The sequence below is a fragment of the Triticum aestivum genome, chromosome 6B (assembly GCF_018294505.1).
Source record: "Triticum aestivum cultivar Chinese Spring chromosome 6B, IWGSC CS RefSeq v2.1, whole genome shotgun sequence".
Taxonomy (NCBI): domain Eukaryota; kingdom Viridiplantae; phylum Streptophyta; class Magnoliopsida; order Poales; family Poaceae; genus Triticum; species Triticum aestivum.
Window position 1 is genome coordinate 320718703 of NC_057810.1, and position 22357 is coordinate 320741059.

General features: G+C 47.9%; 1 protein-coding gene across 3 annotated transcripts in view; it reads right to left on the reverse strand.

Annotated features, from left to right (window-relative positions):
- The window catches only part of LOC123137070 (uncharacterized), a 44361-nt gene extending 23321 nt beyond the window's left edge, over window positions 1-21040 (reverse strand). Inside the window, exons 1-7 of one of the 3 annotated variants that reach the window (XR_006467722.1) lie at window positions 20688-21040; window positions 19977-20211; window positions 19650-19819; window positions 17414-17556; window positions 17108-17285; window positions 16309-16876; window positions 5252-5364 (exon numbers count right to left, since the gene is read on the reverse strand). Coding sequence is in view for 2 of the 3 variants with exons in the window: in XM_044556630.1 (XP_044412565.1) it covers window positions 5252-5364; window positions 16309-16876; window positions 17108-17285; window positions 17414-17556; window positions 19650-19819; window positions 19977-20211; window positions 20688-20887 (1607 nt within the window). In the remaining variant the exon portion in view is untranslated. The remainder of the gene's footprint in view (window positions 1-5251; window positions 5365-16308; window positions 16877-17107; window positions 17286-17413; window positions 17557-19649; window positions 19820-19976; window positions 20212-20687) is intronic. The other 2 variants (XM_044556630.1, XM_044556631.1) reach the window with 2 other exon arrangements.
- Between the last annotated feature and the right edge of the window lie 1317 nt (window positions 21041-22357).

Genomic DNA, 22357 nt, shown 5'->3' on the forward strand with positions numbered 1-22357 from the left:
ATAGTCACCGACCTTGATCGTGAGCACTCACCTCGGTGCTTGCACTGATGCTCCCGAAGGTAATTGTCCCCACAGCAGAATAGAGCCCAAACTTGTCCAGAGGCCGCAGTGCAACTGGTGGTCGAGGAGGGAAGCCGTAGTGCAACTGGTGGTCGAGGAGGGTAGGGATGTAAATGGCGCAATACATAGCGCCGGAAGGCCCGTTTAGTTAGCTCAATAGTTCATTTTCCCGGGAAAAAACTTGAACTATTAGACGGATAAGTGGGCTTAAACGGCGTGCCTTTACATCCCTAAGGAGGGGTCAATGTGGGGAGCAGAGAGGTAGGCGGTTGACCCGCAGGTGCCGGCCTGTAGCGCGGACGCTAGTGCTCAAGTTTCTCCTGGGTGTGTGCACACACAAGGCGTGCATGATGCTTTTCGGTGCCTAAAGGCCAGCGAAATCAAATGCAATTGATGCCTCAAATGCCCAACAATAATCCGCCACCAATCTGGTCCGCCTCGGTTGCAGCAAACAGTTCATCAACAATTCAATTTCATCAGATCCAAATTCCTCCAACAGAGCTTCCTTGAAGGCTTCCCGTGTGAAAATGCATTGGGACTGCCGGCATACATGGAGCCAGTGTTGTCGCGTGCTCTTCAATGTAGAGCATAGTCGTGGTCAGCCGCTGATGCTACGAAATTTTGTACAACTCAAAATAGGCCAGGCGACGGTCCGACCAAAGGCGCAGGGCAGTGCTATTGAAAGTGAGGAAACCATGGTGCGGGAATTTGACATAGTCATGGCCACCAGCTAGAGCAGCCTACGAGATGACCGGCATGGCATACAATAGCTGTGGGGCGGCCATCTCGTTGGCTAGCCCATCTTTGGCAGTGGCGGGGTCGCCAAAGGTGCGGGTGCAATGGCAGAGCCTAATTCTAATGGATCGCGGGTGTGCGTCTTGGGCTCATCGACATCTGCTTGGATGAGGTGGATTTCTTTCCTCATCCCTTGCATATCGGTGGTGACTCTCTTTGAACTAGAGCTAGGCCTCATGGCGCTGGTCCAGGATGGCAAGTCATTGAGGCGCTTGGGGATCGTGTCGAGCAAGGACTTCGTCTGATTTTCACTCTCCATGGCTGTAAGGACATGGCATGTCTGAGCAGAAGGCTTGGATTGCGTCGCCGTTAACGCTCCAAGCCAATCCAAAATCTATCTAAGGGATTTTGCGTGATGTTCACCGAAGCAAAATCACACCCAATAAAGTGGATGTACGAATCAGGTCGGGAGATTCAGAGGAACAACTAAGGAAGCTGGGTTTTGGGGAGGGGGATTGGGCTTTGATTATCAAATTGTGATGAACCCGTCGGAGAGGGAATAGAGTCACAAGGTGTCAGGATAGTTCGGATAGGGTTTGAGGTGAGAAGAGCACAGAAAGATGAGGATATCGAGGGTACCAGGAACCAGTTCATTCTTCTGATCGATGGTTCATCTTGTCAGTTACACGCGTTAAATAGCCTCTTCTCTGGGCCACACTTGGCTCTAGTTTACATCCCTCACAGTGCCCATGGCCCAACATGCCCTTGGCATCTCTCTAGTCCACTGTGTCGTCACGCACAGGTGTGACAAAGACCGAAGCCTCATAGCACATGTGTTAACACCAATAGTGAGGTTGGCTCATCTGCCACAGATGGACCTTGTCGATCTGTGGGCAGACCATCTGCAGAAATCACATGGCTGAGGTACGCCATGGATGCAGCACCGAATGTGCACTTGGACCATTCGAGGAAGAGGGTATCTTGTCGTATAACCTCAAACACAAGACGAAGATTGATGCGAAGCACCCCATGGACATCACCATGCATCATCAACCCCACAAGCTCCAAGTGGACCGGTGACAAGAGCTCGCTCACGTGCCATTAACACCGAGGTGACTTTGTTACCCTTCGAGCTCCATATGCATTCATATGAGACATGTCTACTACCTAATTCCAAAACCTTGTGCATACTTAGGTGCGAAGGAATCTAGCATGGATAAGTGAGGGAAGAAGACCAAGCCATGGATGAGGAGAAAGGAGAGCAAGAGGAAGAGCTTGAAATTGCTTTTCGTACGCATAGTTACGAGTGTTCATCGCCGTTCCACCTCCAAATCGTGAAGATCGGGCCACCCAACGACTTGCCTTGTATCAAAGATGACGCAGTGCTCCAACCATGATGAGCAATAAATAAGGATATAATCAAACAAGACAGAAAAGACAACATAGGAAGAGCTGAAGGATCTCATTGATCAAGCCCTAGAAAGTCGTTGGGGGCATTGGTCATGCCAAAAGGCATGACTAGGAACTTGTAGTTGGCATTGTGCGTGCGAAAGATTGTCTTGGCGATGTTATTACGCATTTGGTGAAAACCAGAACATAAATCAAGCATGTTGAAGAAGCATGCTATGTGATTGTTGTTAAGAGTGGTATATGTTAGCCATGTAATAACCCTTATGGGTTTTCTGCATATTTACCACACATGTACGTGTATATATATCCCCCTATCGCTTCATGGAAATATAATTTGTTATTCCCAAACGTGGTATTAGGGCCTAGGGTTTTTCTTTCTCCTCCACACATACAACTCATGCTTCCTTGAAAAATACTTTTTCATTGCCTTCCAGATCAATCATTTGTCTTGCCATCTTCATTCTTCTTATCTAATTCGCTTTCTACCCTACACAATAGCATGCATGCAGCTATTTCCCTCTCATCGAAGCCATCCCGCACAGTCTAGATAGAATTTCCCCATCGCAATCTCCCGTATTATGTTAGATAGGCTTCCAACCAGAGCTCCCCTATGGCGGTCCTAAACACAACAAGAATCATCATCGAGAATGTCGTGACAACCAAAGTAACCTGGCCAATAGAAAAGAGTTGCATGGTAAGCCGAGGAACATGAGCCACAAGGGAAACAAAAAATGATGGAATGCTCAGTGTACCTGGATTAGCAATAGGCAGAGAAGTACCATCGGCAATAAGAACAGGGAATCTAGAGGTCTAATGGATGGCAAAGAGGAAGAATCATATGTCATATGGAAAGAGGCTCCAGAATCAAGAATCCATATGGATGTACCTGACTGTGGAGAAGGTGGTCGCTTTGTAGCTGAACTTGCAGAACCTGTCGAGGAAGAACCCGAAGCTGCAAGCAGATATTGTTGCACAACATCCTGTGCAGTTAGAGACGCAACTAAAGAGGTTGATGTAGAACCACAAATCCCTCAAGAAGAACCGCGTCACATGTGTTGCTGCTTCTTGTAGCAATCATACTCAACTTCACCATCGTTGACGCAATAGGGGCAATGCGGACAACAACTACTAGAAGAAGGGTGACTACCACTGCCAATTGGAGACGGTAGAAGAGGCGGATCACTGAAGCGGGAAGCAGCCGGTGCAGTAGGTGGTGTAGCAGGTGAGTGCGGAGCGAGCTCCGAGGGAACTTACAGTACTCTAGCACCATCCAGGCTAGTCTCCTCGGTGTGGATCTCAGTGAGTGCCTCCAGAAGAGACACGAGGCACAAGCGAAAAAGATTTGGGCACATCGTGGCTCAAACTCCTTACGTTGCCGATACAAAGCTCGTAAACGAACAATTTGGCAACACGCGCACAAGAGCCACAACCAGCAGAATATCAAGCTGAAGCCAAATAGCAGAACTTCATACATAGAAATGTCGATAATGGAATGACCATGCTGAAGTGCGTACTCCCGACGAACCACCGACAAGTACAGAGCATCTGGGGCAGGAGCCTACGGTTTAGGCTCCAGTGGCAATAGGGCGAGGCGGATATGTGACCTCGCCGAAGAGAAGACAAAGGCCACACAGGTGAATGCGCATGTGGCCAATCGAACCCGATGTAGTGAACATTGTCAAAATCACCGGCCGACAAGAGATGATATGATAGCCCGACAGTGAAGACATTGTACTTTTTTTTTGGTTTACTCTTCCTTTTTCAGATCCAATCTAAGAGGAAACATAAGACGGGCCTTGGGAACTGCCTTAGTCTCACAACAAGGAGAGCGCTGGGCATGTGCGTACAGAGGAGACAAAGAGGCCAAGCTAGCATGATCGCTGGTGTCGACCAGGGCGGGAAGGCGAGTGGGTGTGACTGGTGGCAGCGGCGGCCTAGTGAGTGGCTTCCTGTGGCGACAGTCTCCTGGAGATGGCGACGACGCAACCTACGTGTGCGAGCACCATCGTCAAGCTAGTTTATAGTCGGTCTAACTCGGTCTTCCTCACGACGCTCGATGGAGGTGGCCGGTGGGTGAGCGCTTCATATTCCTTCCATTGCCATGGCCGCCAGTCTCTCTGCCCCCATTACCTTGTCTAGGAGCTCTTTCCATCAGCGTCTCGATCATCTATGTGACTCTCATCTTTCGTATTTAGTTCATTGTGTTCTTATGGGGTCTATCTTAGGAAATGTGCCTTTAGATTGTCAGGGTTGTAAGCTTGGTAAAAAGATTCAATTACCTCACCCTCATAGGGAGTTAATGTCTTAGCGTTCTTTTGATCTTGTTCATTTAGATGTTTGGGGTCAAAGCTCCCTTCATCTCGAAAGGGGGTCTCCATATTACATTACTTTTATAGATGATTTCTCACTAAACTTGGAAATATTTATGTCTTCTCACAATGAGGTTCTTCCTGTATATCAGCAATTCGCTACCACCGTACATACCGAGTTATCTACCCCTATTCATGTCTTTCGTGTAGACTCTGCTGGTGAGTATATCCCCCATTTGTCAGGCGGATTACTAGCTAAGTAGGGCACACTTGCTTAGTTCTCTTGTCATGGTGCTCAAACTCGAATGGTGTTACAACCAAATGGACTTCCATTATCCACCAAAAAAAGTACTACCTAAAACAACCAGCAACGCATTCTCTACACAAATATTAACACATGCAAGTCCCCACAAGTTTATGTTGGCAGCCTTCCTTCCGTGAGATGTAGCAGAACATGATCCTTGCCTTTATTTGTTAGTATGTCCGATAGTACACAATAACCAACCATTAAAAAAAGGACAGACCCAGTGCATAGAAGCTCCCACACAAGGTGGGGTCTGGGGAGGGATTATAGGAACCTAGTCTTACCCCTGCAAAGTGCAATGCAGAGAGGCTGGTTCGAACCCAGGACCTCTTGGCACAAGTGGGGAGGACTTCACCACTGCGCCAGGCCTGCCCTCACAATAACCAACCATTGCATAAAGAAAATAAAAATATATATGGGCAAAGCAGCATACCTTATGATAATAGAAGAAGATAACAAGCAAAAGATGAATGACTTAAAAGGCTCGTCCCACAATGCCAACGACACCAAAAACCTCCAAAGGTCACTTACCGGTGATAACAATTCCTAGATACAATTAAATCATTATATTCATAAATGCCCATAGGAAACACAAATTTGGCATTTGACATACATGGTTGGTGCAATTGTATTGAAAACATAACCATCGAAGAAAGTACACATGTAGATAAGAGACAATTGAATTGCAGATTACTGAACTCTGGTTACTTAAACTAGGCCATAGAAGTTACAAATTGCAGGTTACTGTAGATCATGAGCATGCCAGCTTGGGTGCATGACAAGTGGCGTGGAATGTCTATTCATGACCACTGTATGGGGAGCACATGAGCGGCACATTACACTCCTAAAAAGCAGATCTCACCAAACCCTACCTTTTGAGTTCCGGTGAACTAAATTGCCTTCATTTGGAATTTCAACTGGAAGAGTAATTGACTAAATTCACATGTTCAAAAACAGATATAGATGGTACATTCCAGTCCGTGGATGATTAATAGAGCAGATGTAACAATTTTCCAACTTTGAAGTGGTGCATAGATACACTTGAACTTGAAATTGCAAGTGTGCACAGTGCAAATATCTCCAACAAAGGAGCATCGGAGGCTTTGTGGCACCGCTTTCTCCCTGGGTGACTCCTCGACACCCGGCAGGGCCGCGATGATGGTTCTTGCCTACCACCTCCAAGGTGGTGTAAATTTCCCCTTGTCCACTTTCCTCTACTCTATGATGCATTTCTGCGGAATCTAGCTTTATCACTGGGCCCTGATTTCGGTGGTCTTATCTGCCTTCATGCATCTTTGCGAGCGCTTCATCGGGATCCGCTAAGATCCGAATCTCTTCCATAACTTCTTGCTTAAGGTGAATACGAACATGGCGCCCAATGAGGTCCCATGTTCCTATCGGTTCTCGATACGCACTGGCAAAGGTTGGGCCTTCATTGAGATGCAGCCCCGCAATTCTTTGAGTCATGACAAGGCCGGCCCGTATCGTGTCTGATGAGACTGGTGCCCCCAAGTTTGTTAACACCCGACTAGTCAAATGGGACTCGTGTGGGCGAACTATAGTTTCCTTACTCCAATGGTGGCGGCCATCAAAGACTTGTGGGACGGGCAATGCAGGGCGGCTTCTTCCGCCAAAGAATTTCCTGTTTAAGGAACAAGATGAACCCAATATGGGTACATGGTTTGGTGCTTGGTCCTAGTCAGGACGGCGGAGGTGAGTTTCTTGACCCAGTCGCGAGCCTTCCAATTTTCGATGACCTATTTTCACTGAGGCCTTTCTGTCTCGGGTAGATCCCATCAAGGTGCCGGAGGACACTGCTGGCGCTGGTAGACGATATGGTTAGTTCCAAAGGGGGTAGCGAGGGGGGTTCCGCAATGCTCCCCGAGCATTGGTCAATATGGGAGAAAGGGGGTAGGCCTCCCTCCTTGCATCAAGCTGGCTCGTACTAAAAAAATTCCCTTTTGCTTGGGTTCAACAGGATCTGCAACTATGAGGAAACCATAAGAGATGGCGGCGATGGATCTGCGGCAGTCTGAGAAGTAGGTGGGATGGGTAGACAAGGGCTCAACAGGAGTGATAGGTGTGTTGAAAATAAGCATCCGACGACCGACAGGATCCCAACAACCACGGCTCTTATGCTCATCATTGTACCCTAAGAAGACACTCAGACGGGCTAAGCGGTAAGTTTGGTGCGTTCATGGGGGGCAAGAAGCGCACAGCAAACACAACCAAACAAATGAAGCGCCCAATAATCAGGAGAGCGATCAAAGGCGAGCGGAGAATGGCTGAATGTTGCTGAGATAGGTGGAAGTGGAGACAGCCCCAACCCAAAAGTGAGGCAGAAGGGAGGTAGTGATCATCAATACACGAGCCATCTCGAGAAGGTCATGATGCTTGCGCTCAGCCACGCCACTCTGAGCATGAGCACCAGGACAAGAGAATTGAGCAAGAGTAGCCTGCTCAGCAAGGACTCCACACAACATCTTGGAGATATACTCTCCAATAGGGTCAACACGGAACACACCAATATGCATATGAGTGAACCATCGTAGCAAGACGCTTATAGAAACAAGACCTCACTACGAGAAGACATAAGATATATCCACGTGTGTAGAGAGAAATCATTTATAAATATAATATAGTAGTGACAGCCTCTTTTCGAGGCGAAGGGAGCTAGACCCCATACATAAGTGAACAAGGTTAAAAGGACGCTGAGACACGGTCTCGCTATATGGATAAGGTAACTGACCTGTTTACCAAGCCGTCAACCCTGACATCTAAATACACCACCGGAGACGGATCCAAGAAAACCACTTCGAACTAAGGATGAGAGATGCGGGCCACACAAGTGACAAAGGCAATGATGCCACTACTGAAAAGAGCTGGTAGACAAGGCAACAAAGGTGGAGAGAGTGCAACAATAGCACGAAGGGAAGGTGACGTCAATCAAGCTCCCAGAGGCCCTTGGAGTCACGGCATCGGGGGCCAGCACCAAGGAGAGCACCAGTGTGAAGATCCTAAACAAAACATGAGTCAAATTCGAGAATGACCCTACAAGCAGAGTCAACAATCTGACAACTAGAAATGAGCTGCATGGTATGTCCGGGAACATGAGCAACATCAGGAAAATGAAAAGACAAAGTAAGAACGCCTCGGCCATTAACCAGAAGGATGGTACCATCAGGATCAAGAACATGAATAGGAAAATCGATAGATAGAATGGAGGACGAAGTGGATGAATCATGAGTCATATGAAAAGATGCTCCAGTATCAAGAATCCATGGAGATGTATGGGCTAGTGTAGAGATAGTCTAATAGTGCCAAAAGAATCAGTAGCAAAAGTTGTTGATGTAGAACCAAAAGTCGTACCTGGTAGGCATCAAAGTCGCGTAATCTCCTACTTAGTCAGAGGCTCAACTGAAGAGGTCAACGTAGATGCACCCGGCAAAGGAGTCCGAGGGAGAAGCGGGTCGCGAAGTTGCGCACTCTCCTGCTCAATGAAGGACATAGCTGAAGTAGTGGATGTAGCAGCACCACGAGAGGAGCAACCACCACCACCTATGGAAGCCACTACAGAAGATGGTGTAGCATGACCAGAATCGTCTGCAGAAGCCGATGAAGGAGAGGAGGGTGCATGCAGACAAGCACCAAGTGCCAAGAGAAGGCGCGTGTGTGAGGCGCGGCCGATGGAGCAATATGCACAAACACTACCGGTGAAAGTCACGAGGGCAGAGGGTGTAGAGCAACAATCACCATGTGCGGAGGTCGCGAGATGCGCTACTAAAGAGCGACCACCACTGCCTATGGAAGACGTCGAAGGAGACGACATCGCAAGTGTACGAGCACCGAGGTGTGCGAGACAAAATCAATGTAAGGAACACTGCCAAGATTTGGCGGGCAGGGAGGGAGATGCATACCCGACGAAAACATCATACATGTATTTTTCTACTCTTTTTTTAACCAAGCAAAAAAGAATCACGGGCTGGACAAAGGCTAGCGGCGGGTGAAACACGCCAGCAAAAGAGGATGGCACCAATCAACCATGTTTGCTAACACGAGAAACAAACAAGCAGGTTGCCTACTCACGCGAGGAATAGGAGGAAGCATGACCAGCAAAAGAGATTGTGTGCACGCGCGGGGGGAAGCAGCAGCCTTGTAGATGTGTGGGTGCGCAGCTGGGCAGCAGCCTTGTAAATGCGTGCGTGCGCAGCTTGGCGGCAGCCTTGTAAATGCGTGCGTGCGCGGCTTGGCGGCAGCCTTGTAAATGCGTGCGTGCGCAGCTGGGCAGCAACGACCAGGGAGGCGTCGACCTAAATGGCAGAGGGCGGAGGGGCAACACGGGCCTGGCACAAGGAACCAACTTGAGAAAGATGGCAGCAGCGACCGAAAGGACCTGGTGCAAGAGTACATCCGTGACCTAGAGACGTGCGAGAGGTGGGCCGATTCGATTAGGAGGCAGACGGCGGAGTGTCCAGGACATGAATCAGAGGCGGGGTGGCGTGGATCGGAAGCGAGGTGGTGCAATGCAGCAACCGAGAGGTACGGCGGCGGCGGAGGGAAAGGGAGCAGGCACGACCGGCAAGAAGATGACAACATCGCGGCGAAGGGATCACAGCAAGAGTTGCGTGTGCGAAAAAATTGACCTAGGCTCTAACCATGTTAGGAAATATGCAACTTGTATTCCCATGGGGGCATAGGGCAGCATATGTACATGGACAGGTGCAGGAAATATGTAGAAAACCTCTTATAAAATGGGGAAAATAGAAAAGGCTACACGGCTATATATATAGTACTCTAACAGGAAGATCATAGGAGGCACCCGCGCGTTGAGGACCCAAGTGGCGGCGGTCATTTCATAGTTCCGCCGATCACATTCAACCGTGTGTTCAAGGGAGCCTTGGACCCTGATGGTGTCTTTCAGCCCCGGCAGCTTTACCATCATGTAGATGTGATTCAATATAGCCATGAATTGTGCAAACGTGTGGTGGACTATCATGGCCATGTAGACCATCTTGAAGTCAACAACCTCGAAGGTGCACAGCTTGCGGAAATTATCTGATTTCTCAAAGATGACGGCAGGTGTGACACCCCTGGGATAATTCCATGTAACTCCCTCAAGTCCTGCTCTCTCTCTGTGGGATACCTACATCTGGTCCCATGTTTTCAACGAAATCATGCTAAAGGAACTCCCCCATCAATTAGCACGCGGTGAACTCGCGCGCTCCCTATGATAGGGGATACGACTAGAGGAAGTCGCCATGGGCGTTGGCATCCTGGTGGGCAGTCTTTCTCGCTGATCATGATGGGTACTTCTGCCCATTTCATTCTAGTCGCAGGTCAAGCGTTGTCAAACGAGGACATCCCTTGCTATCTTCTTCGCTTCAACCTCCGACTTGCAAGTCACTAATACTCCCCGTAGACATAGTTAAAAAAGGTGCGCCTAGGTTCTAGGCGATAGCAAAATGCCTAGTGTATAGCTGCGCATAATTGCGGATAAGCATGCGCTTTGGTCAGAAAAGCGCAAGGCGGTGGCAAAACACACAATTAACGCCTAGCGCTTTTTTGAACTATCCGTAGGTGGTTTACCCGCATAAGTACATTGGGGGGGAGGGGGGGTCATCGTCATTGTCCTACGACCTCTACATTGATCTCAGCCTTTGTTCTTCCATGTAGTTTGAGAGGGTCCTGCACTAAGCTCTTCCATGGGATCCCGTCATATGCAACTTCGCACCAATTGTGATAATCTATTTGAGTTATATATATTTAGTTGTGTACCCTTTGCGTTTTCCCCGATCTATAAGGGACTTTCTGCATATTGTAGCGCACTTGCATGCGTATATATATGGCCTATGGCCACATAGGAATACAAGTTACATATTCCTAACATGGTATTAGAGCTTAGGTTTAGGTCTTGGTCTTCCCGCACGTCATGTATTCTATTCCTGATGGCATGGTCTGTAATCTTCGTCGCTCTCTATATGGCCTTAAGCAAGCCCCTCATGCCTGGTTTGAGTGCTTCGCCTTAGTGGTGATTGTGGCTGGTTTTCCGATGAGTGCTCATGATCCAGCGTTTTTGTCCACCTTTCAGCTCATTGACAGACTCTTCTTCTATATGTCGACGACATGATCATCACTGGCAACGACTTTAAGTACATTGTGTTTGTGAAGGCTCGTCTTAGTGAGCAATTTCTTATGTCTGATTTTGGTGCTCTTCGCTACTTCCTTAGGATTGAGGTTTCTTCTACCTCTGTCGGTTTCTTTACTTCCCAAGGGAAGTATATCCAGATCTTCTTGCTTGAGCACATGGTTGATTTGATGGAGCTCAAAGTCCACCTTTGTGCTTCTAACAATGAGCCTTTGTCTGATCCTACGCGTTGTCGTTGTCTTGTTGGAAGTCTTGTCTATCTAGTCATCACTCGTCCGGAAATTTCCTATCTCATTCAGATTCTAAGTCAATTTGTCTCTGCTCCCACTTTGGTCCACTACAGTCACCTCCTGTGTGTTCTACGGTATCTTCGTGGGCCTATCTCTCGCCATCTCTTCTTCCCACGATCCAGTTCGTTCCAGCTTCAGGCCTATTTGAATGCTATTGGGCTAGTGATCCTTTAGATTGACGGTCCCTTTCTACTTACTGTGTTTTTCTTTATGGTTCTCTCATTGCCTGGAAGACGAAGAAACTGACTGAAGTTGTCAGCTTCCTATTCGAGTTCAGAGACTGAGTTGCGAGCTATGGCTCTTTTAATAGTAGAGGAGGATTGGCTACGATGGCTGCTTGAAGATCTTGGTGTTTCTGTCACTACACCTACTCCTCTCATCAACCAGTACATGTGCTATCAACACTGCGCGCAACCCTTGAAGCATGAGCTCACCAAGCATAATGGTGTTGAGGCTTCTTTTGTGCGCTCGGGTGTGTGGGATAAGGTTATTCTCTTCAGTATGTAGCTTCCAAGTTATAGTTGGCGGATTTCTTTATGAAGGCCCAGAATAGAGCAGAGTATCTCTCCAAACTCAATGTTGTTGATCCACCATGATTTTGACAGGGAATGGGGTTGAGTTATATATTTTAGCCATGTACCCTTTTATTTGTTCCATTCTATAAGGTTTTTTTTGCATATTTCATGCACCTGTACATGTATATGTACTGGCCTATGGCCCCAAGGGAACACAAGTTGCATATCTCCTACCATTTACCTCTGCCTTCTTCAAATCAAAAAGGGGTGCATTTATCCTTTGAGCCCTAGAACTTGGATTTTGACTGCAATTGACCCTTCTTGTGGCACACTTTGCGCTGCACATGTGGCTCACCTCAACGTTCAAAGTCATTGCTAATGCATCCGACCATGACGTTCGAGTCGCTCCTCCATCATTTCTGCTGGTGTTCTTTCTCATGTTCGGGTCATTTGGACTTCAGTCCCTACCATCTTCGGCCTTCCGTGTGATGGCAACATCGATAGCTATCGCTTTTCTGACGATTTTGACAAGTTGGTTCATGTGGTAGGTCTCCTTCATATATGGAGGTGGTGCCTCGATCCTTGTGGACCGCACGCAACCTTGAATGTTTCGGTTACTTCTTCGTCCGGGAGGTAAGGGACTTTGTGCCATTCCAATGCCATTCCAAGCGGTATGGTGGAGGTAGTCATGTAGCTTTTCATTGCCTGCCATCTTGATGAGCTTAAAATCCTCTTTTATCTCCTTGTTGTCCCCCGTGGTAGAAAGGCTTCTAATGAAGAGGTTCACAAAAGGTGTTCCAACAGTCGATAGGGCAATAGGTTCCTAATCCGAAGCTCTCCTCCTCACCCCCCCCCCCCCGCGTCACTCCCGCGAGTGACGGGGGGAAACCCTAGCCGCCGCCTACTCTTAAACCACTTCGCCGCCGCTCGCTGATGGGCAAAGCCCACTTGGTAGCGGCGGCGACGGGGCCTCCTCTCCTCTCCGTGTGGGCGGCGAGGATGCCTTCTTCGCGCGGGGGCGTGGCGCTACGTGTGGGGCGCGGCAGCGCCGGCAGCTATGCCTTGACGTGGAGGACTGCTTGTTAGCGGCGGTGGCTCGTGCCCGTGGTGGTGGCGGCTGCGCATGCCTGGCGGAGGCGGGGCATGCTTGGCAGCGGCGGCCCATGTCAGATCCATTCTGATGGGTTCCTGGCGGCGGGCGGCACGGGGGCGGGCGGTGATTGACGGGTTCGACTTTGGCTGTGGCCCACGGCAGCGCGCCGGCAGCTACTGGTAGGTGCGGTGGTTGCCGGTCATCCGCCCAGATTTGCCCCCTGATCGCCGCTGGCGGCTCAGGGGTGGTGGTCACGCTCACCCTGGTCGTGGCTTGGTTATGGGCTGCGACAGCGTGGTGGCAAGCCCATGGTGGCAGTGCGGGTCGCGTCGCAGCGGCGGCTGAACTTCCTCTGGTGTCGGTCTGTTGGCGCGCGGTCCTGGTGGAGGTCGCTGGGGTCCTTCGCGGTTGCTGGTGTGGTCGGTCCGTCACCTCACGTCATGGAGCGGGTGGCAGGGACAAGCTAGATGCGGATCCAGGCCAGGAGCTATGGTCAAGCGCCACAGGAGGTGGCGTATGGAGAGGTGTTGGGACTGATGGGTGGCGCCGATGCGATCGGGCCACCCGTCACCGGTAGGGGTGCCTGTCGTCGACGTGGTACAAGCCAGATGCGGATCCAGGCCAGGAGCTACGGTCAGGCGCCACAGGAGGTGGCGTATGGAGAGCTGTTGGGAGTGATGGGTGGCGCCGATGCGATCGGGCCACCGTCACCGGCAGGGGTGCCTGTCGTCAACGTGGTCCGCTCCCATGTCACTTCTTCTCCGACCTGGTGGCTCCCCGATCAATCTGATTGTCCCGGTTGCTGGCGGCTCTATCGGCGGTCGGAGCTTTCCGGTCGGTTCATCGCTTGCAGCCATGGAGGCCCTATTGGTCGTCGTGTTTCCTGGGCAGCGGCTCAGTGGTGGGAGTTGCGGTGCTCGTGGGCTAAGCTCGCAGCTCAGGTGCGTGCAGCTAGCGGCCATGGCCGCATGGGCTGTGTGGTGGATGGCGTTTTGACGTTTCGTGTAGGTGTGCCGCTAGGGTACTCATGCCTGGCCACACACTAGGCGAAGGAGCATGCATGCTGAGGTGAAAACCCTGTCTGGCTTCGGCCAGGCCGACGGAAGCGGCGCCCGTGGGCATCGTCATCTTCCTGAAGTCTCCGTTAAGGTTGCTCCTTTCTCTTCGTCGTGCTTCGGATGAAAATCTAGATCCTTGGATCAGGCGGCGTCGGTGCTTCGGTGTCGTATCCTTCCTGAAGGCACCGTCTTGGAGCTCACGCTGTCGTCGACCCTCAACTTCACCTCTTCTTGGTATCTCCGAGGAGTGCTTACTGTCATCTTCTAGTCTACTTCGAGTCGTTCAGTGTGTGGTTGTTGTAGCTTCTAGCACCTTCGTATCTGGCCTTGGGTGAGTGTGGTTGTGGGTGTGTTGTGTTGTGGTTTGCTCGGCCGTATGAGGTTGTTGCTTTATATGTAAACGCGGGGCGAAAGACTTTTTTGGTAAAAAGGTAGGTTCCTAAGACATGCAAGGGTGTTGCCTTGTAGATGGGTGGTTGGATGTTTGCCATGTCAGAGGTATTGCCGTATTGCCGCCCATGACACGTAACGCCGGGGAAACTTCGTAAGGAAGGCGACGGGGTTAGTGAGTCACTCTCGAAGTTGAGTCTGTACATGGCGTGGCACCCTCACGCTGGTGATTTCGTGGGAGAAAGCTTGACATCCCATAGTATCGTTGCCAGGACGACACGTTCATTGGGTAGGTGTGATGGCCTTCGGTGCGCGGTCGACTAGGGTCATCACTGTTATCATTAGATGGTGGACCAGGTGAGTCTTGACGGGATCGTTTGCTTCTCTTATTGTTGTTACCTCAGGTGGGCCATGTTCCCGCTCGTCCACGCCTTCCTTCTGGTCTTCGTCGCTAGGTGGCAGGGAGCGGCGATTGTTTCACCCGTTCCTTGTGCAAGCACATCACGACTTCTCCCATCATTGTGACCTCTGTTTTCCTCAAGATTTCATGTGGTGCCGTGCCTTCCATGCTCTGTCTCCTTCGGTTGCTCTTCATGGAAGTCGTGGTTATCCGGTTGTTCACAATCCCACGAATGGTGCTCGATGGGCGTCGTTGAAAAATTGAGACAGTTAATGAGTGCAGAAATTCAGAAAGTGGAAAAACAACTGTCCTTCCGGGGTTAAATTAGATTAGCCTTATTTTTCTCCACCCTCAATTGAGTCAATTTCTCAAGTAGCTTCTCAATTCTTTGATTTTCCTCCATGATTGCGAATCACCTCAGAGTAAGGTTTTTGAGTCAACAAGTCAAGTCGAGTCACCATGCCTCCGCCTCAGCGATTAGTTGGACATAATTGGTGATTTCCGGCTCGGTGATTAGTCGGCGACTAACAAACAGAGCCTCGAAGCAGCACAAAACAAGTTCTCTTGCGCAGCTAACAAGTACAGCACTACAGCTGAACCCCAAGCAGCTGCTAAATGGAAGAGCACAAGAAACCAATCTTCTCCCTGGCACACGCCAAAGCCGAGAATCCAGCACGCTGCTCCCAATGTCCGGGCCACACGCACTCTTCTCCTCGCAGGCAAATGCACGAGCACCAGACACCCAAACTGCTCGTCCACTGCAGTACACGCACACTCCTGGCTGCACTGCCTGCCTGACCACTTATACTCCTCTGCAGCTATCTCCTCTTCCGTACAGAGCAAGTGGGCAACCTGGTGCATGTAGCTCCCGCTTGCGCAGGGTCCAGGGAAGGGTCCGACCACTTTGGGTCTATAGTACGCAGCCTTTCCCTACATTTCTGTAAGAGGCTGTTTCCAGGACTTGAACCCATGACCTCATGGTCACAAGGCAGCAGCTTTACCACTGCGCCAAGGCTCCCCTTCAACATGTAGCTCCCGTACAGAGCAAGTGGATGCACTTTTTTTTTCCTGCTGTGCAACACAGCAGCAGCTCCTGGGCACGCATCTCGTCCAGCCAGATGAGCAGCCTTGGACAAGAGCAGGGCACATTACTCTACACACAGCCGCTGCTGCCTCCCCTTACGTACTGCTGCTGCCTTAACCTGCTGTAGATCCCCTATTTCTGCTGGCCGCACCCCCGCTGCCGGCCACCGCATATTGTACCAAGGATAAGACTACTCCTGCTCTTTGTCATGCAAGTCCTCAAAACAACATGTTTTGACCATAAAGAGGATGACAGAATGATTGCAACCCTGAACACTCCCCACTCTCATCTGGACTTCCATGAGACAACATATATGCCTCTGTATATTTCCAGTTTCGAGAATTTTAATTAAACCAATGTTACAATAGGGACTGAAACAAGAACCTGGCTCCAGAAATACAAGTCCAAAGTGCAGTAAAATTAAGTGACCAGATTGAACAGGCGATAATGCTCGAAAAGGCCAAACAATCTAAAGTAATTGAAAAGATGAAGAGATTATGTTGTTCTTAGTTTACCTTCATCACTACCAGGTTTGTATCAAGCCCATCAACTTTGACTCCATCAACTGTGGCTTGGGCCAGTTCAACCTTCTTGTAGTTGTTCATTGACTCAGTAACTGCCTTCTGCAAGGAACTCATTTCCCCAACGACTATCTCACCAACAAAGAGTCTCTCACTATTATTACCTGGTGATACCATGCCCAGGTTTGACAGGACAGCGAAGGCAGACATGGAACGCATTCCAATGCTCATGCCTGGTTGATTGGCATGAGCTGAACTTCTTGATGATATAGTACTGGCTAGTGTTTCAAGTATTACATCTCCTCCAGGAAGTTTGTCACAAAGATTGAACAACAAAAGAGATTCGTATCGATTGGAAGCTGGAAAAGCTAATTCTTCGATGGCTTGCAACCGCAAGATACCAAGCGAGGCCTTCAGAATTATTTCCTCTTTATCGACTCCACTTATGTTGAACTTCCTAACAAACCTGTGAACATAAAGAACTTCAGATATAATTGCCAACCAGTAATCACGGCGAGAGTGCCCGGCCAGCTCTGGAAATTCTATGATCACTGGTTCAGTTCTGCATTCAATATTATATAGTCAGAGATGAGTAATCATAAGTAGAACAAATATATATATATATATATATATATATGCTAATCGTAAGTAGAACACCAGTCTTAACAGAACAGACTTTTTCTCAAAATAAATAGCAATCAGTTGTATGTTAAATAATTAGTAAAAGACCGCCGTAAGCACAACCTATGTTCATCTAATGTAATATTGAGTATTTGCTTTGTTTTAAACTTACAAGGCTGTTGATTTATACATAACGGCTTTGTCAAACAGCCGTGAACCCCATGGGCCAGTTAGCTCAGGTTTAACAATCTGCTTTGCATCTTCTGCAAGTTCATAAGATTTGGGCTTATCAAATGTCACAACCTTTACAGCTTCAAAGTAAAGGGCATGATCCGTCAGTGTCAATCTTCCTGCATCACCAAAGGTTGAAACCAGTGATATAAATACAACAAAAGGAACAAGGCGAAAACATAAATTAAGCTGTAAGTAATCAAACATGCCATCAACTTGATCAGCCCCATCAGTAAACCAGACAAACCTGGCCATGTTGAAATCCCAACATGCTCAAGTACTGGTTGAGTTGTCAATGTTCCATCGACTTCTAGAACCCTTTCTCCTCTCTGTGATCGGAAGCCCGATAGAAGCGATGACTCAGACTGTGTCTTCATTTTCTTAAATGCTCTATATGGACAAAACACATTCAGAGTCACCTTTACCAAAAAGGAACCAGTAGAAATTCATCCTTACATATCCTATATTAAGAGGAAACGAAATAGCATAACTGAACTTTATTTGAAAATAAAAGTTTATAGACATGCTTCCGATGCATTGAACTTTAAAAAAGGAGTATATCATTGGCAAATAATTTAAAATTAAAAAGGAATGTCAACTACCATCCTATTTCAGATAGTGAAGGAATGTCAACTACCATCTTATTTCAGATAGTGAAGGAATGTCAATTACCATCCTATTTCAGATAGTGATAACACTTCAGAATATGCATTGACACTTAAATGCCTATATGAACAAGTTATATATCGTTAACAATGACAAAATCTGCTTCCCACAATGGCATTTGGGAGAAGGAAGCCATGTCCATGTTTGTACCATGGTACACTATACACTACGATCCTTTGATATCAAGAACATTACGAACATGGCTTTTAAACTATGCCCTTTCGCTCTACAGCCTCAACGTTACATTACTGTACACCTACAGAAGCAAGAAAATGTATAGTTGTTATTTGCTCGTCATACTGTTATGGATGCAAAACTTGATTGTATTGCACAACCCATGGGGCAAATATCTTGTACAATATACTTGGGGTACAAGGAAACCTATACTAATACAACTACGCAAAGAGACCTTAGACCTATATTAATACTCCTTAACCCCCGCCCCCACGCGCGAACACACACAACCACCAAATGCAAAGTGTACACAATAGCATTGCATTTGAAGGTCCAGCTTGGGTCCGATCTGGCATGATCTGTCGAGCGGAGCAGACGACCTGGGAACGATGCAGCCAACGAGACAGAGGTGAGAGGACGGGACCAATCTGATCCGGAGATCGATGGGCAAAGGTGGAGACGGATAAATCGACTGGGAGGGTGGGCTGGAGACCGAAGGATTCGATCTAGAGGAGCATGAGTTACGCGTGCGAGAAAAAACTGGCTCGTGATACCATGTTATGGATGCAACTTGATTGTATTGCACAGCCCATGGGGTAAATATGTAGTACAATAGACTCGGGGTACAACGAAGGAAATTTAGACCTAGACCTATATATACTAATACTCCTTAACACATACAACCTTTTCAATGCATGCCAGGAGTCTATAACTCAGCATGAATGAGGTAGTGAATCACTATATAATGGAATCTAATAAAATGTCGTACAAGCAAGACTTTTAAGAGACAAAACCTAGTTAGTGATTGCCCAAAAAACTTCCATCTTTGTATATGAAGGTAGCCTCTGTTTGTTGAGAATAAGCAGCAAGAACAGAGGACATCAGATGTGTGATGCAATTATGTGCTTTTATTCATTTGGGAAACAATTAAGAACAGACATACACATCAAGGGGTGCGCAAGAAAATTAGCTGACATTGACAACAGTACACGATATATCTCCATTTCTGTATTTATACCGATAAAGCGATGACCAGTTGTAACAATACATCAGCATAATTGCTTAAACTGATCGAGTTACAATATCTTATAAGAAATAAGAAAAAAGATATGTAGTACTACACATGCACATCCATTATAAGAAGTACTGAATGACGTCATATCTAAACTCTGCAAGAAATACTCCCTCCATCCCGAATTACTTGTCTTAAATTTGTCTAGATACGGATGTATCTAGACATGTTTTAGTGTTAGATACATATGTATCTAGACAAATCTAAGAGAAGTAATTTGGGACAGAGGTAATACTTTATAGCACAAGGAAAGACAATGTCATGAACGCCAAACAGAATGACGTCATGTCTAAACTCTGCAAGAAATACTTTACAGCAGAAGGAAAGACAATGTCACGAACGCCAAACAAAAATTTCAGATTGTGCACTCAAGACCTGATATCTAGGAAAATTGTCTTACATTTAGTTTAGTTTATTTAAGAACTAATAATGATTTCATCCAAGACAAGGAACAAAATTTAATGTTTTAAAGAATAAGAGGGTATACAAAAGATAAAATTGTAAGTACTCGGGTATTTGAACAAGGAAAAGTATATGATTACTATGAAAACATTACAGTACAGAAGGTGACCTGTCCAATCCTGCAAGATACTTATCATATACAGGAAATGGAAGACGGCCTCCAGTTGTTGATGAAAGCACATCAAAGAGATTTGAAGAAGTTACTACATCAGCGATTGTTGGAATGGCAGGTGCTATTCTTGAGAAAGCCTCCAAACTAACTGTGCTATCAACATCAACCTACAAATGAGGAGAGATGAAATTCAGTATAAAAGGGATGTTATTACAAAACTTTAATGCAAGAAAAGACCTTGTACAGATGATTGTAATGCAGGCCCAGCTCATTCTGTATGACCAACAAATTATTTCGGGAAAGCAATCAAAAGAAAGCTTCTACCTTAACAGTGAGCTGGCTTGAAGAAGAGGGAACTTCCCAAGCTAACATCATATCAAATGTCAGGCGACGAAGGCTTTTGTCAGCAAGATATCCCGCAACTTGTGAGACCTGTGCAAGTGCCCTAAAGCAGCAATATTCCAAAAAGTTTCTCGCATAGTTTCTTGGGTGCTTTATAGAGTCAGATGCTTGCATATCAAAGTCATATTGCAGGTCTTCAATGGATACATCAAGAACTCTGAAAGGTAATTAGCGCCAAAAAAGGCTGTTCAACATCCAATGGACACAAAATAGGCATTACATAACTAAGAAAAGGCAAATTTGTTATATGGTACTCCCTCCGTAAACTAATATAAGAGCGTTTAGATCACTATTTTAGTATTCTAAACGCTCTTATATTAGTTTACGAAGGGAGTATTACTAACTTATTATAATAAAGTACGACACTGCTCAGAAAACGATATTTTCTGAGAATTTTAACCTACGTCGCCATGTCTGCAGTTTAGAGAGCAGTGGTACTATCCAGGATTATGCGATGATCTAATTCCATTACAAAAAGAAAGAAGCTCGTGAATTAAACAGTCTACAGAAGCTTCGAGAATCAGCATCTCTTAATCTCAAGGCCTAAGTGATAACGAAAATTATAACATCCGAGAGCAACATTTCCTCTTTCCAAACTGAAGAAAACCAACGCCCAGTTCTTTAAGATATTACCGGGAGCAGCGAGAGACGACGGCGCTGACCATGGGGGAGAGGCCGGCAACGGACGTGCTCTTGCAGGCCGAGGGCGAGCGGTAGGGGTCATCGTCGTCGTCCACGCCGCGGCGGGGGACGGGCCACTTGAAAGACCCGTCCCGCACGAGCCCCTCGAAACCCTCCATCAGCAGATCCCGCGTACTTCTCATTATTGCCATCCTCCAATGGTCCGCCGGATCGGACTAAAGACGGTGTGTGCTTGCCGTGTTCGTGTGGTATCACTGCGTAGGCCGTAGGGTCTAGGCGGGCTGACGGGGACCTTGGTACAGGAGGTGGGACGGTGACGAGGGAAGACGAGACGGGAGTGCAGTGTAGCAGAAGCCCCCAAAATATCCCATTTAATTTCGAGATTTGCACAGTTTTTCACAGAATGAATTGAACTGAACCAAAATTTAGTTTAGAGACGTTTTTTATATTTCAAGAGATGCGCATCAGATATACACTGTAGTTTCGATCATCTCAAATCTGCTTTTTTCTTCGAGAATAACCGCTTCATTACTTAATCTAGTCTGGGATTTCATATGATACAATATGTAAAATGCAATTAGCATGCGTCCATCGCCTAACCCTAACGCCGCCAACCTTCCCCCCGCCCCCCTATGTTGCACCGCAACTAGAGGACGCCGCCGGGCGATGCCAGTGCGGCCAACGGCGGCGGCGGTCGTCCTCCCGCGGCAACACCCGAATCTGGTGGGCACAAATGCAGGCGATGCATCCGCGCACTGGGACGCAAGGTCCTAGTGATCGACGGTGCGGCTCAGTGGTTGGATGCATGGTGGTAGCTTTCCTTGGCGGCGATGGCGGACGCGTGCAGGCGTGCGCTGGCCGGAGTAGTGTCGCGGTTCAGGAGAGGACTTTTGTTCCGGCGGAACGTGGATGCGTTCTCGGACGGGCCAGGTGTGGATTTGTCCCTGCAAGTGCATGCGTCCTCCGGCGGCGCTTGGGGCATCATTCCTTGTTGGATGTCGTATCGGCCTTCACTCGCTGGCGCGCGGGGGCCTCGTCCGGTGGTGGTGATCCAGATTCGGATCGAACTATTGGTGGTGGTTGAAGATTGCACTGCACCGACCTCCTACGGCTCCACGTGGCTTCCGAACCTCATACGGTTCCACGTAGGCTACTCTCTGAATCTGGTGCTTCGGCGATGGGATGCAAACTATTGACGAAGGCTTGACGCGGAGGGATGGTTGTGCAGTTGCGTCGATTGCATCGCGTGTAGCTACTGGGACCATGGAAAAGTGATGGCGGCATCACATGAGTGACTACAATGGTGGTGTTTCTCGAGCACCCGGTTTTGAGCTCCGGTGTGAAAGCCCAAGTCTGACCCGAGATGATTATACCTGGCAATGGCGAATTCGTACGGCGTTACCTTGTTGAAGGCAGTGCTTGAATATGCTCGGACTGTTTCTCAGGGTGAAAACCTAAATTTTGTTCTTTAGTGTTTGGGTATGATGACGGCGGCGCTTAAGTATCGCTTCATTCCTTAAGGCGTTCTGTTGAAGAACCTCGTCCTACGTGTGCTGTAATGAGATGGTTGGTGTGGATATGGTCTTTCCTGTAGTTTGATGATTACGGATCTGATCACTTTGGGTTTTTTCTTTATTTTGCCCCGCATATGCATAGTTTTG